The 13,290-nt window shown below is 60.3% G+C and overlaps 2 protein-coding genes across 2 annotated transcripts; both read right to left on the bottom strand.

The window, feature by feature from the left end:
- Position 1: 1 nt before the first annotated feature.
- Positions 2 to 4,499, bottom strand: PEX11G (peroxisomal biogenesis factor 11 gamma). Its single transcript, XM_078885365.1, has 3 exons — positions 3,864 to 4,499; positions 1,451 to 1,635; positions 2 to 20 (listed from the first exon to the last, which is right to left on the bottom strand). Exons 1-3 carry the CDS (start codon positions 4,443 to 4,445, stop codon positions 14 to 16), a joined length of 774 nt encoding a protein of 257 aa, XP_078741491.1. The 5' UTR covers positions 4,446 to 4,499; the 3' UTR covers positions 2 to 13.
- A 1,605-nt stretch (positions 4,500 to 6,104) lies between these two features.
- Positions 6,105 to 10,199, bottom strand: COX7C (cytochrome c oxidase subunit 7C). Its single transcript, XM_078885366.1, has 3 exons — positions 10,032 to 10,199; positions 8,735 to 8,859; positions 6,105 to 6,193 (listed from the first exon to the last, which is right to left on the bottom strand). The coding sequence occupies exons 1-2, from the start codon at positions 10,128 to 10,130 to the stop codon at positions 8,743 to 8,745; spliced, it is 216 nt and encodes a 71-aa protein (XP_078741492.1). The 5' UTR covers positions 10,131 to 10,199; the 3' UTR covers positions 6,105 to 6,193; positions 8,735 to 8,742.
- Positions 10,200 to 13,290: the final 3,091 nt, after the last annotated feature.

Below are 13,290 nucleotides of genomic sequence, written 5' to 3'. Positions count from 1 at the left end.
CAACAAAACCAACTTACGAGCTGATCTGGAGACACGCGGACAGAGACACGGAGACACAGAGACACAGACACACACAGAGACACAGACACACACAGAGACACAGACGGACATACAGAGACACACACACAGACACACACAGAGACACATACACACACAGAGACACAGACACACACAGAGACACAGACCAGACGGAGACACAGAGACACATACACACACACAGAGACACATACAGCACACAGAAGAGACACACACACACAGAGACCACACACACACAGAGACACACACACAGAGACACACACACACACACAGAGACACAGACACACACACAGACACACACAGAGACACAGACACACACACAGACACACACACAGACACACACACACACACAGACACACACACAGACACACACACACACACACAGGTGTTAGCAGCGTTAACGTCATCAACATCACCAGCCACGCTCTACCAACTGCTGGCTGGGTTTCTACCACCACCACCACCACCCCCCCACCCCCCCCCCACCACCACCACCCCCCCACCACCACCCCCACCCCCCCCCCCACCCCCCCCCCACCACCACCACCACCACCGCCCCCACCACCCCCCCCCACCACCACCCCCCCCCACCACCACCCCCCCCCACCACCACCCCCACCACCACCCCCCACCACCCACCCCCACCCCCCCCCCACCACCACCCCCGCCCCCACCACCCCCCCCACCACCCCCACCACCCCCCCCACCACCACCCCCCCCACCACCACCCCCCCCCACCACCACCGCCCCCACCACCCCCCCCCCCCCACCACCACCCCCCCCACCACCACCCCCCCCCACCCACCGCCCCCACCACCACCCCCACCACCACCACCACCACCTCCCACCACCACCCTCACCACCCCCCCCCCCTCCCCCCACCACCGCCCCCACCACCACCCCCCACCACCACCCCCACCACCCCCCCCCCCCCACCACCGCCCCCACCACCATCACCCCCACCACCACCGCCCCCACCACCACCCCCCACCCACCACCCCCCCACCACACCCACCCCCACCCCCACCACCACCCCCCCCCCACCACCACCCCCCCCACCACCACCCCCCCCACCACCACCGCCCCCACCACCCCCCCCCACCACCACCCCCCCCCCACCACCCACCCCCCCCCCCCACCACCGCCCCCACCACCACCCCCACCACCACCACCCCCCACCACCACCCCCACCACCCCCCCCCCCACCACCGCCCCCACCACCACCACCACCCCCCACCACCACCCCCACCACCCCCACCACCCCCCCCCCCCACCACCGCCCCCCACCACCACCACCGCCCCCCACCACCACCCCCACCACCACCCCCCACCACCACCCCCACCACCACCCCCCCCCCACCACCACCACCACCACCACCCCCCCACCACCCCCCCCACCACCCCCCCACCTCACCGTGCCAGACCCAGCGCCAGGCCTATAGCCCAGCAGGCAGCGCTGAGCCCCCAGAGTCTGTGCGCGACGCTCTGCGGGAGGAGTAGGCCAAGGTCCGAGGCCCACGCGCCCGTCTCCATGGGGACGTAGACGCAGTCAGCGCAGTTGGACAGCACGGACAGCGCGCGGAGTAGCGGGTCTTCGTGCTGCGGGAGAGAGACACGGGGAGAGACACGGGGAGAGACACACGGGGAGAGACACGGGGAGACACGGGGAGACACGGGGAGACACGGGGAGACATGGGGAGAGACACGGGGAGAGACACGGGGAGACATGGGGAGATATGGGGAGAGACACGGGGGGAGAGACACGGGGTGAGAGAGACACGGGGAGAGAGACACGGGGAGAGAGACACGGGGAGAGACACGGGGGGGGGGGGGCACGGGGGGAGAGACACGGGGTGAGAGAGACATGGGGAGAGACACGGGGAGACACGGGGAGACACGGGGAGACATGGGGAGAGACACGGGGAGAGACACAACGGGGAGACATGGGGAGATATGGGGAGAGACACGGGTGAGAGAGACACGGGGAGAGAGACACGGGGAGAGACACGGGGGGGGGGGGGCACGGGGGGAGAGACACGGAGACACGGGGTGAGAGAGACATGGGGAGAGACACGGGGAGACATGGGGAGACATGGGGAGACACGGGGAGACATGGGGAGAGACACGGGGGGAGAGACACGGGGAGAGAGACACGGAGAGAATGAGACACGGGGAGAGAGACACGGGGAGAGAGAGACACGGTGAGAGACACGAGGGGAGAGACACGGGGAGAGAGACACGGGGAGAGAGACACGGGGAGAGACACGGGAGAGACACGGGGAGAGAGACACGGGGAGAGAGACACGGGGAGAGAGATACGGGGGGGGAGACACGGGGAGAGACACGGGGAGAGACACGGGGGGGGGGGGGGGGAGACACGGGGAGAGACACGGGGGGGGAGACACGGGGAGAGAGACACGGGGGGAGAGAGACACGGGGGGAGAGAGACACGGGGGGAGAGAGACACGGGGAGAGACACGGGGAGGGGAGACACGGGGAGAGAGACACGGGGAGAGAGACACGGGGGGAGAGAGACACGGGGAGAGAGACACGGGGAGGGGGAGACACGGGGAGAGAGACACGGGGGAGACACGGGGAGAGAGACACGGGGGAGAGAGACACGTGGTGAATGAGTGACACGTGGTGAGTGACACGTGGTGAGTGACACATGGTGAGTGAGTGACACGTGGTGAGTGACACGTGGTGAGTGACACATGGTGAGTGAGTGACACGTGGTGAGTGACACGTGGTGAGTGACACACGTGGTGAGTGAGTGACACGTGGTGAGTGACACGTGGTGAGTGACACATGGTGAGTGAGTGACATGGTGAGTGAGTGACACGTGGTGAGTGACACGTGGTGAGTGACACATGGTGAGTGAGTGACACGTGGTGAGTGACACGTGGTGAGTGACACACGTGGTGAGTGAGTGACACACGTGGTGAGTGACACGTGGTGAGTGACACACGTGGTGAGTGAGTGACACACGTGGTGAGTGACACGTGGTGAGTGACACATGGTGAGTGAGTGACACGTGGTGAGTGACACACGTGGTGAGTGAGTGACACACGTGGTGAGTGACACGTGGTGAGTGACACATGGTGAGTGAGTGACATGGTGAGTGAGTGACACGTGGTGAGTGACACGTGGTGAGTGACACACGTGGTGAGTGAGTGACACACGTGGTGAGTGACACGTGGTGAGTGACACATGGTGAGTGAGTGACATGGTGAGTGAGTGACACGTGGTGACACGTGGTGAGTGACACGGGGAGAGAGACACGGGGAGAGAGACACGGGGAGAGAGACACGGGGGGAGAGAGACACGGGGAGAGGCACGGGGGGGGGGGGGAGACGGGGAGAGAGACACGGGGGGTGAGAGACACGTGGTGAGTGACACGTGGTGAGTGACACACGTGGTGAGTGACACGTGGTGAGTGACACATGGTGAGTGAGTGACATGGTGAGTGAGTGACACGTGGTGAGTGACACACGTGGTGAGTGAGTGAGTGAGTGACACACGTGGTGAGTGACACGTGGTGAGTGAGTGACACGTGGTGAGTGACACGTGGTGAGTGAGTGAGTGACACACGTGGTGAGTGACACGTGGTGAGTGAGTGACACGTGGTGAGTGACACGTGGTGAGTGACACACGTGGTGAGTGAGTGACACACGTGGTGAGTGACACGTGGTGAGTGAGTGACACGTGGTGAGTGACACGTGGTGACACGTGGTGAGTGAGACGTTGTGAGTGACACGTGGTGAGTGAGTGACACGTGGTGAGTGACACGTGGTGAGTGAGTGACACGTGGTGAGTGACACACGTACCGGCTGCCCCAGGCGGTAGGCGGCTGCCCCCCTGAGAGTGTCCGCGTGTCCCAGCAGACGCAGCGCCACGCGGGCTCGTCCCAGCTCCTCGCTGACCCCCAGCAGAGCGGGGCCCAGGGCGGCCCGCGACAGCGGAGCCGGAGGAGGGTGATGGGGTGATGTTGGTGATGGTGATGATGGTGGAAGTGATGGTGGTGATGATGGTGGTGGTGATGGAGGTGATGATGGTGGTGGTGTTGATGATGGTGATGATCGTGATGATGATGGTGGTGATGGTCGTGATGATGTTGATGGTGGTGATGTTGATGATGATGGTGGACATGATGATGGTGATGGTCGTGATGGTAATGATGGTGATGATGATGGCGATGATGATGGTAATGGCGACGATGTTGATGTTGTTGTGGATGTTGTTGTGTTGTTGTTGGCGATCAGGATGAGGCCTCCAGCGAGTCGAGCCGCGTGGCTCAGAGTCCTCAGCAGCGAGTCGCGGCCTCGGTGCGAGTCGAGCAACGAGACTCGTGGGGGGGGGGCCCCTCTGGGGGGGCCCGGGGGGTCGCCCCGGGCCGCAGCTGCCTCCATTGGGGGGGCCGAAGGTCGATTTACATTGATCACGAGATTTGAGGTGGTGTTCGATTCGATTCTGTGTTGTGATTTTAGAAAAAAATCGATTCGGACGTTGGGTGGTACGTTAGAGGAGGCGGTTTGGAATCGGATGAGAATCGATGGATCGATTCTGATGTTGGGTGTAACGTTAAAGGTGGTGGGAATCGAAGTGGGGACGAGGGGGAGCGATTCCGTCGTTTGGGAGCGACGTTGAAGGGGGCGGTGGGAATCGATGGAGCGATTCCGTCATTGGGATGCAAGGTTAAAAGAGGCGGTTGGGAATCGAAGAGCGGATCGATGGGGAGCGATTACGTCTTTAGGAGCAACGTTGAAGGTGGCGGTGGGGAATCGAAGAGTGGATCGAAGGGAAGCGATTCCGTCTGTAGGAGCAACGTTGAAGGTGGCGGTGGGGAATCGAAGAGTGGATCGATGGGGAGCGATTCCGTCTTTAGGAGCAACGTTGAAGGTGGTGGTGGGGAATCGATGGGAAGCGATTCCGTCTGTAGGAGCAACGTTGAAGGTGGCGGTGGGGAATCGAAGACATCGATAGTGGAGACTGTCGCCATCTTGGATAGGGAAGACTGTCGCCATCTTGGATAGGGGCAGAATGTCGCCATCTTGGATAGGAGCAGAATGTCGCCATCTTGGATAGGGGAGACTGTCGCCATCTTGGATAGGAAAGACTATCGCCATCTTGGATAGGGGAGACTGTCGCCATCTTGAATAGGGGCAGAATGTCGCCATCTTGGATAGGGGCAGAATGTCGCCATCTTGGATAGGGGAGACTGTCGCCATCTTGGGTAGGGGAGAATGTCGCCATCTTGGATAGGGGAGACTGTCGCCATCTTGGATAGGGGCAGAATGTCGCCATCTTGGATAGGGGAGACTGTCGCCATCTTGGATAGGGGAGACTGTCGCCATCTTGAATAGGGGCAGAATATCGCCATCTTGGATAGGGGCAGAATGTCGCCATCTTGGATAGGGGCAGAATGTCGCCATCTTGGGTGAGGTGTGGGGAGCGGTGGCACAGTGGTTGGCGCTACGACCTGGGTCCCCCCCTAGGTCGACTCAGCCTCAAATGAGAACCTGGTGGTGGCGGTGTGAGGTCAACATCGTTAGCACTGGGGGGATACAAAGGCGGTCGGGCGTGGTGCTGGCCACCCACCCCTGACAGCCCTGCTAGAGGCTACCTGGGGGAGCTTTGTCTGTGTGTACATCATAGGCGCTGCTACTACTCGCTACTAGCAGCACTTGCCCGTACAGCCCTGCTAGAGGCTACCTGGGGGAGCTTTGTCTGTGGTTGTGTTTGGGTGGTGGTGCAGCATTGGGAAGATGATGATGATGCTGATCAGGATGGTGCTGCTGATGATCATGCTGATGCTGATGATGCTGCTGATGATGCTGCTGATGATCATGCTGATGCTGATGATCATGCTGATGCTGATGATCATGCTGATGATGCTGCTGATGATGCTGCTGATGATCATGCTGATGATCATGCTGATGATCATGCTGATGATCATGCTGATGATCATGCTGATGCTGATGATGCTGCTGATGATCATGCTGATGCTGATGATGCTGCTGATGATCATGCTGATGATGTTGACACACACACAGAGGCGACGCAGTGGAGTCTGTGTGCCGAGTTCAGAGTTTATTATTTACGCTCGAAACCAAATTCAGCAGCGGAGACGCGGAGACACCATGGAGACAGCAGCCATCTACACACGGGGAGGAGGGAGACACGGGGAGGAGGGAGACACGGGGAGGAGGGAGACACGGGGAGGAGGGAGACACGGGGAGGAGGGAGACACGGGGAGGAGGGAGACACGGGGAGGAGGGAGACACGGGGAGGAGGGAGACACGGGGAGGAGGGAGACACGGGGAGGAGGGAGACACGGGGAGGAGGGAGACACGGGGAGGAGGGAGACACGGGGAGGAGGGAGACACGGGGAGGAGGGAGACACGGGGAGGAGGGAGACACGGGGAGGAGGGAGACACGGGGAGGAGGGAGACACGGGGAGGAGGGAGACACGGGGAGGAGGGAGACACGGGGAGGAGGGAGACACGGGGAGGAGGGAGACACGGGGAGGAGGGAGACACGGGGAGGAGGGAGACACGGGGAGGAGGGAGACACGGGGAGGAGGGAGACACGGGGAGGATGGAGACACGGGGAGGAGGGAGACACGGGGAGGAGGGAGACACGGGGAGGAGGGAGACACGGGGAGGGAGACACGGGGAGGGAGACACGGGGAGGGAGACACGGGGAGGAGGGAGACACGGGGAGGAGGGAGACACGGGGAGGAGGGAGACACGGGGAGGAGGGAGACACGGGGAGGAGGGAGACACGGGGAGGGAGACACGGGGAGGAGGGAGACACGGGGAGGGAGACACGGGGAGGGAGACACGGGTAGGGAGACACGGGGAGGAGGGAGACACGGGGAGGAGGGAGACACGGGGACGAGGGAGACACGGGGAGGAGGGAGACACGGGGAGGAGGGAGACACGGGGAGGAGGGAGACACGGGGAGGAGGGAGACACGGGGAGGAGGGAGACACGGGGAGGAGGGAGACACGGGGAGGAGGGAGACACGGGGAGGGAGACACGGGGAGGGAGACACGGGGAAGGAGACACGGGGAGGAGGGAGACACGGGGAGGAGGGAGACACGGGGAGGAGGGAGACACGGGGAGGAGGGAGACACGGGGAGGATGGAGACACGGGGAGGAGGGAGACACGGGGAGGAGGGAGACACGGGGAGGAGGGAGACACGGGGAGGAGGGAGACACGGGGAGGAGGGAGACACGGGGAGGAGGGAGACACGGGGAGGAGGGAGACACGGGGAGGGAGACACGGGGAGGAGGGAGACACGGGGAGGGAGACACGGGGAGGGAGACACGGGTAGGAGGGAGACACGGGGAGGGAGACACGGGGAGGAGGGAGACACGGGGAGGAGGGAGACACGGGGAGGAGGGAGACACGGGGAGGAGGGAGACACGGGGAGGAGGGAGACACGGGGAGGGAGACACGGGGAGGGAGACACGGGGAAGGAGACACGGGGAGGAGGGAGACACGGGGAGGAGGGAGACACGGGGAGGAGGGAGACACGGGGAGGATGGAGACACGGGGAGGAGGGAGACACGGGGAGGAGGGAGACACGGGGAGGAGGGAGACACGGGGAGGAGGGAGACACGGGGAGGAGGGAGACACGGGGAGGAGGGAGACACGGGGAGGGAGACACGGGGAGGGAGACACGGGGAGGGAGACACGGGGAGGGAGACACGGGTAGGAGGGAGACACGGGGAGGGAGACACGGGGAGGAGGGAGACACGGGGAGGAGGGAGACACGGGGAGGAGGGAGACACGGGGAGGAGGGAGACACGGGGAGGAGGGAGACACGGGGAGGAGGGAGACACGGGGAGGAGGGAGACACGGGGAGGAGGCAGCGAGACAGGTGAGTGAGTAAATCTTCACCACCGTCACCACCACCGTCACGGGTGGAGGGGATCCCGAGTGTCTGAGTGAGTGAGTGTCTGAGTGATTGTGTGTGTGTGTATGAGTGAGTGTATGAGTGAGTGAGTGTGTGAGTGAGTGTATGAGTGAGTGAGTGTATGAGTGAGTGAGTGTCTGAGTGAGTATGAGTGAGTGTATGAGTGAGTGAGTGGGTGGTGTATGAGTGAGTGGTGTACGAGTGAGTGTGTGAGTGAGCGAGTGTGTGAGTGAGTTAGTGGGTGTGTGAGTGTATAAGTGAGTTAGTGGGTGTGTGAGTGAGTGGGTGTGTGAGTGAGTGGGTGTGTGAGTGAGTGGGTGTGTGAGTGAGTGGGTGTGTGAGTGAGTGAGTGTGTAAGTGAGTGGGTGTGTGAGTGAGCGAGTGTGTGAGTGAGTGTGTGACTGTGTGACTGTGTGAGTGTATGAGTGAGCGAGTGTGTGTGAGTGAGCGAGTGTGTGTGAGTGAGCGAGTGTGTGTGAGTGAGCGAGTGTGTGTGTGACTGTGTGTGTGAGTGAGTGTATAAGTGAGTGAGTGTGTGAGTGACTGTGTGAGTGTGTAAGTGAGTGAGTGTGTAAGTGAGTGGGTGTGTGAGTGTGTGAGTGAGCGAGTGTGTGAGTGAGTGTGTGACTGTGTGAGTGTATGAGTGAGCGAGTGTGTGTGAGTGAGCGAGTGTGTGTGAGTGAGCGAGTGTGTGTGAGTGAGTGTATAAGTTTGTGAGTGTGTGAGTGACTGTGTGAGTGTGTAAGTGAGTGAGTGAGCGATTGTTCCACTCACGCTCTGCGCTACTTCTTCAGCAGCTGGTGCCGCACCACCACGAAGGGAAGGGCAAAGCCGCTGCCGAAGAAGCCGACCATGAGGGCCAGGAGACGCCAGCGATTCTCTACTGAGAAGGGCATGTTCTACACACACACAGACACACACACAGACACACAGTGAGACACACACACACACAGCGAGACACACACACACACAGACACAGTAAGACACACACAGACACAGTAAGACACACACACACAGCGAGATACACACACACACGCAGACAAACACACACAGCGAGACACACAATGAGAGACAGAGAGACAGTGAGAGCCTGGAGACGCCAGCGATTCTCTACTGAAAAGGGTTACACACACATTGAGATACAGAGTGAGAGACAGACAAAGAGAGACAGACAGACACACAGAGACAGACACACACACAGACACACAGAGACAAGACACACAGAGAGAGACAGACACACACACAAAGAGACAGACAGACACAGAGAGACAGACACAGAGAGAGAGAGACAGACACACACACACAGAGACAGACAGACACAGAGAGACATACAGAGAGACAGACAAGACACAGAAAGACACAGACAGACACACAGAGACAGACAGACACACAGAGACAGACACACACACAGAGAGACAGACAGACACAGAGAGACAGACACAGAGAGACAGACACACACACACAGAGACAGACACAGAGAGAGAGACAGACACACACACACAGAGACAGACACACACAGAGAGACAGACAGGCACACAGAGACACACTCACACAGACACACAGAGAGACAAGACACACAGAGACAGACAGAGAGACACACAGAGAGACAGACAAGACACACAAAGACACACATGCGAGACAGACACACACACAGAGAGACACAGAGAGAGACACACACTGAGACAGACAGCCAGGAGACGCTAGCATGGTCGGCTACGTACGGCGCGAAAGAAGTTAAACACACACGCAGACACACAACTGCGGCGGGTAGCCGTCGAGAGGGAGAGGCCGGCCGTCTTTGCCTCCCACGAGCAGCGCATCGCGCCGGGCCGGCTCTCCAGGCAACCCGGAAAAAGCCTCATCCACAAGGCCTTGACGCTCACCCCAACAGAGTTGGGGGGGTGTGGGTGCTGCAGCACGAGGAAGCGACTCAGGAAAGTCGGAAAAAGCCTGCGGCCTAGGTCGAGTCAAGGTAGAGGCGGTGGGTGGGTGGGTGACCTTGGGTGGCTTCACCGGTCCCACGCGGGCGGGGCAGAGTTTTTGTTTTAATTATTCCGCCACTCCTCGTTACCTGGCCGGGACCCTCGCCGTAGTGGCTGCGGCGCAGCGAGGAGGTGGCGAAGCGGCGAGCGAGGACGAGGAGCGCTGAGGAGGAGGCCTGAGGCGCCATGGCGGAGAGATGCGGAGACGACGGCGACTGCGGCGAGGGGGCGAGGTGAAGGACGCAGGAAGTGACGTCACGCGCCGCAGCTCATGAATATTCATGAGGTGGCTACGTTGAGCGATTGGGGGTGGGAACGCTGTTTTTTTTTGCTTTTATTATTTTCGATTTCTTATTGAAATTTTGTATTTTTAAATGTTCGCGTGATTCTTTTTGTTTTTATTTTTTCATCTACGTGACTTTACCGAAACGATCAAGAATATTCACGAGGTGGCGACGCTGACCAATGGGGTGGGAGCCCTGCCTGCTTAATATTCATGAGGTATGCCGTCATCAATAGAATTGACCAATGAAATCTACGAGAGCGACGCAATTCGAGATCCGTGTTCTGACCTCTGGAGTTGGACGGAAGTGACGTCGCCACAGGCTGCTTAATATTCATGTTACGCAGGGACCCCCCCCCCCATGTTGCGTGGGGGTGACGCCGTGGCGGCCATGTTGGGTAGGAAGACATCACGGCGGCCATGTTCGGTGGGGACATTGAGGCGGCCATGTTGGCTCGGGAAACATCACGCGGCCATCTTGGGTAGGGGTAAATGCTTCTCAGCAACTGATTGGCCGAGAGGGGAGGCAAAGTGGGGACATTTTTCTCTTCCGAAATTTCTTACGATACTTATAGCAGAACCCACAGCAGCCTGGGTCTCCTCATGCACCTAGCCTGGCACAGCAGTACAACCCATGGCACCTGCTGGGTCTGTCCCGTGACCTCATGCACCGAGCCTGGCACAGCTGTACTACCCATGGCATCTGCAGGGTCTGTCCCGTGACCTCCTCCTCCTCATGCACCTAGCCTGGCACAGCAGCACAACCCATGGCACCTGCAGGGTCTGTCCCGTGACCTCCTCCTCATGCACCTAGCCTGGCACAGCAGTACAACCCATGGCACCTGCAGGGTCTGTCCCGTGACCTCCTCCTCATGCACCTAGCCTGGCACAGCAGTACAACCGCTGGCACCTGCAGGGTCTGTCACGTGACCTCCTCATGCACCTAGCCTGGCACAACAGCACAACCCATGGCACCTGCAGAGTCTGTCCCGTGACCTCCTCCTCATGCACCTAGCCTGGCACAGCAGCACAACCCATGGCACCTGCAGGGTCTGTCCCGTGACCTCCTCCTCATGCACCTAGCCTGGCACAGGCGCCGTGTTATTGGGGTGAAGTGAGGTGGTGTTCTGGGTTCAGAAGAGCCGCACACACCACGTGGCACTTTCACTGTTACAGACTTTATTGTTACACGAAACCACTCACCCATCACTCACCCACCCACCCACTCACCCATCACCCACCCATCACTCACCCACCCATCACTCACCCACCCACCCACTCACCCATCACTCACCTCACCCCATCACTCACCTCACCCCATCACTCACCTCACCCCATCACTCACCCATCACTCACCTCACCCATCACTCACCCATCACTCACCTCACCCCATCACTCACCTCACCCCATCACTCACCTCACCCCATCACTCACCCATCACTCACCTCACCCATCACTCACCCATCACTCACCCATCACTCACCCATCACTCACCCACCCACCCACCCACTCACCCATCACCCACCCATCACTCACCCATCACTCACCCATCACTCACCCATCACTCACCTCACCCCATCACTCACCCATCACTCACCCATCACTCACCCATCACTCACCTCACCCCATCACTCACCCATCACTCACCCATCACTCACCCATCACTCACCTCACCCCATCACTCACCCATCACTCACCTCACCCCATCACTCACCCATCACTCACCCATCACTCACCTCACCCCATCACTCACCCATCACTCACCCATCACTCACCCACCCATCACTCACCCACCCACCCACTCACCCATCACTCACCCCATCACTCACCTCACCCCATCACTCACCTCACCCCATCACTCACCTCACCCCATCACTCACCCATCACTCACCTCACCCCATCACTCACCCATCACTCACCTCACCCCATCACTCACCCCATCACTCACCCACCCATCACTCACCCATCACTGACCTCACCCCATCACTCACCCCATCACTCACCTCACCCCATCACTCACCTCACCCCATCACTCACCCATCACTCACCCATCACTCACCCCATCACTCACCTCACCCCATCACTCACCTCACCCCATCACTCACCCCATCACTCACCTCACCCCATCACTCACCTCACCCCATCACTCACCTCACCCCATCACTCACCTCACCCCATCACTCACCTCACCCCATCACTCACCCACCCACTCACCTCACCCCATCACTCACCTCACCCCATCACTCACCTCACCCCATCACTCACCCCATCACTCACCTCACCCCATCACTCGCCCCATCACTCACCTCACCCACCCACCCACTCACCCATCACTCACCCCATCACTCACCTCACCCCATCACTCACCCCATCACTCACCTCACCCCATCACTCACCTCACCCCATCACTCACCTCACCCCATCACTCACCCCATCACTCACCTCACCCCATCACTCACCCCATCACTCACCTCACCCCATCACTCACCCACCCCATCACTCACCCCATCACTCACCTCACTCCATCACTCACCCCATCACTCACCTCACCCCATCACTCACCTCACCCCATCACTCACCCATCACTCACCTCACCCCATCACTCACCTCACCCCATCACTCACCTCACCCCATCACTCACCCCATCACTCACCTCACCCCATCACTCACCTCACCCCATCACTCACCTCACCCCATCACTCACCTCACCCCATCACTCACCCCATCACTCACCTCACCCCATCACTCACCCCATCACTCACCTCACCCCATCACTCACCTCACTCCATCACTCACCCCATCACTCACCCACCCCATCACTCAATCACCCACCCACCCGCTCACCCATCACTCACTCATCACTCAATCACTCACCCACACTCACCTCCCCCCATCACTCACCCACCCACCCATTCACTCACCCACACATCCCATCGCTCACTCGCCCACCCGCCCACCCGCCCACCCGCCCACCCGCCCACCCGCTCACCCACCCACCCACCCACTCACTCAATCACCCACCCACTCACCCACCCACCCACTCACCCGCTCACCCACCCCATCGC

The sequence above is a fragment of the Lampetra fluviatilis genome, unplaced genomic scaffold (assembly GCF_964198595.1).
Source record: "Lampetra fluviatilis unplaced genomic scaffold, kcLamFluv1.1 SCAFFOLD_807, whole genome shotgun sequence".
Taxonomy (NCBI): domain Eukaryota; kingdom Metazoa; phylum Chordata; class Hyperoartia; order Petromyzontiformes; family Petromyzontidae; genus Lampetra; species Lampetra fluviatilis.
The sequence above is the reverse complement of the archived record's forward strand: the minus strand, read 5'-3'. Positions and strand labels throughout refer to the sequence as shown.

Excerpts from the sequence above, each read along its gene's own strand:
- PEX11G (XM_078885365.1), bottom strand. The coding sequence starts at position 4,445 with ATGGAGGCAGCTGCGGCCCGGGGCGACCCCCCGGGCCCCCCCAGAGGG. Across the intron at positions 1,636-3,863 it reads CCTACCGCCTGGGGCAGCCG|CACGAAGACCCGCTACTCCG; the intron begins GTACGTGTGTCA and ends TCTCTCCCGCAG.
- COX7C (XM_078885366.1), bottom strand. The coding sequence starts at position 10,130 with ATGGCGCCTCAGGCCTCCTCCTCAGCGCTCCTCGTCCTCGCTCGCCGC. Across the intron at positions 8,860-10,031 it reads ACGGCGAGGGTCCCGGCCAG|AACATGCCCTTCTCAGTAGA; the intron begins GTAACGAGGAGT and ends GTGTGTGTGTAG.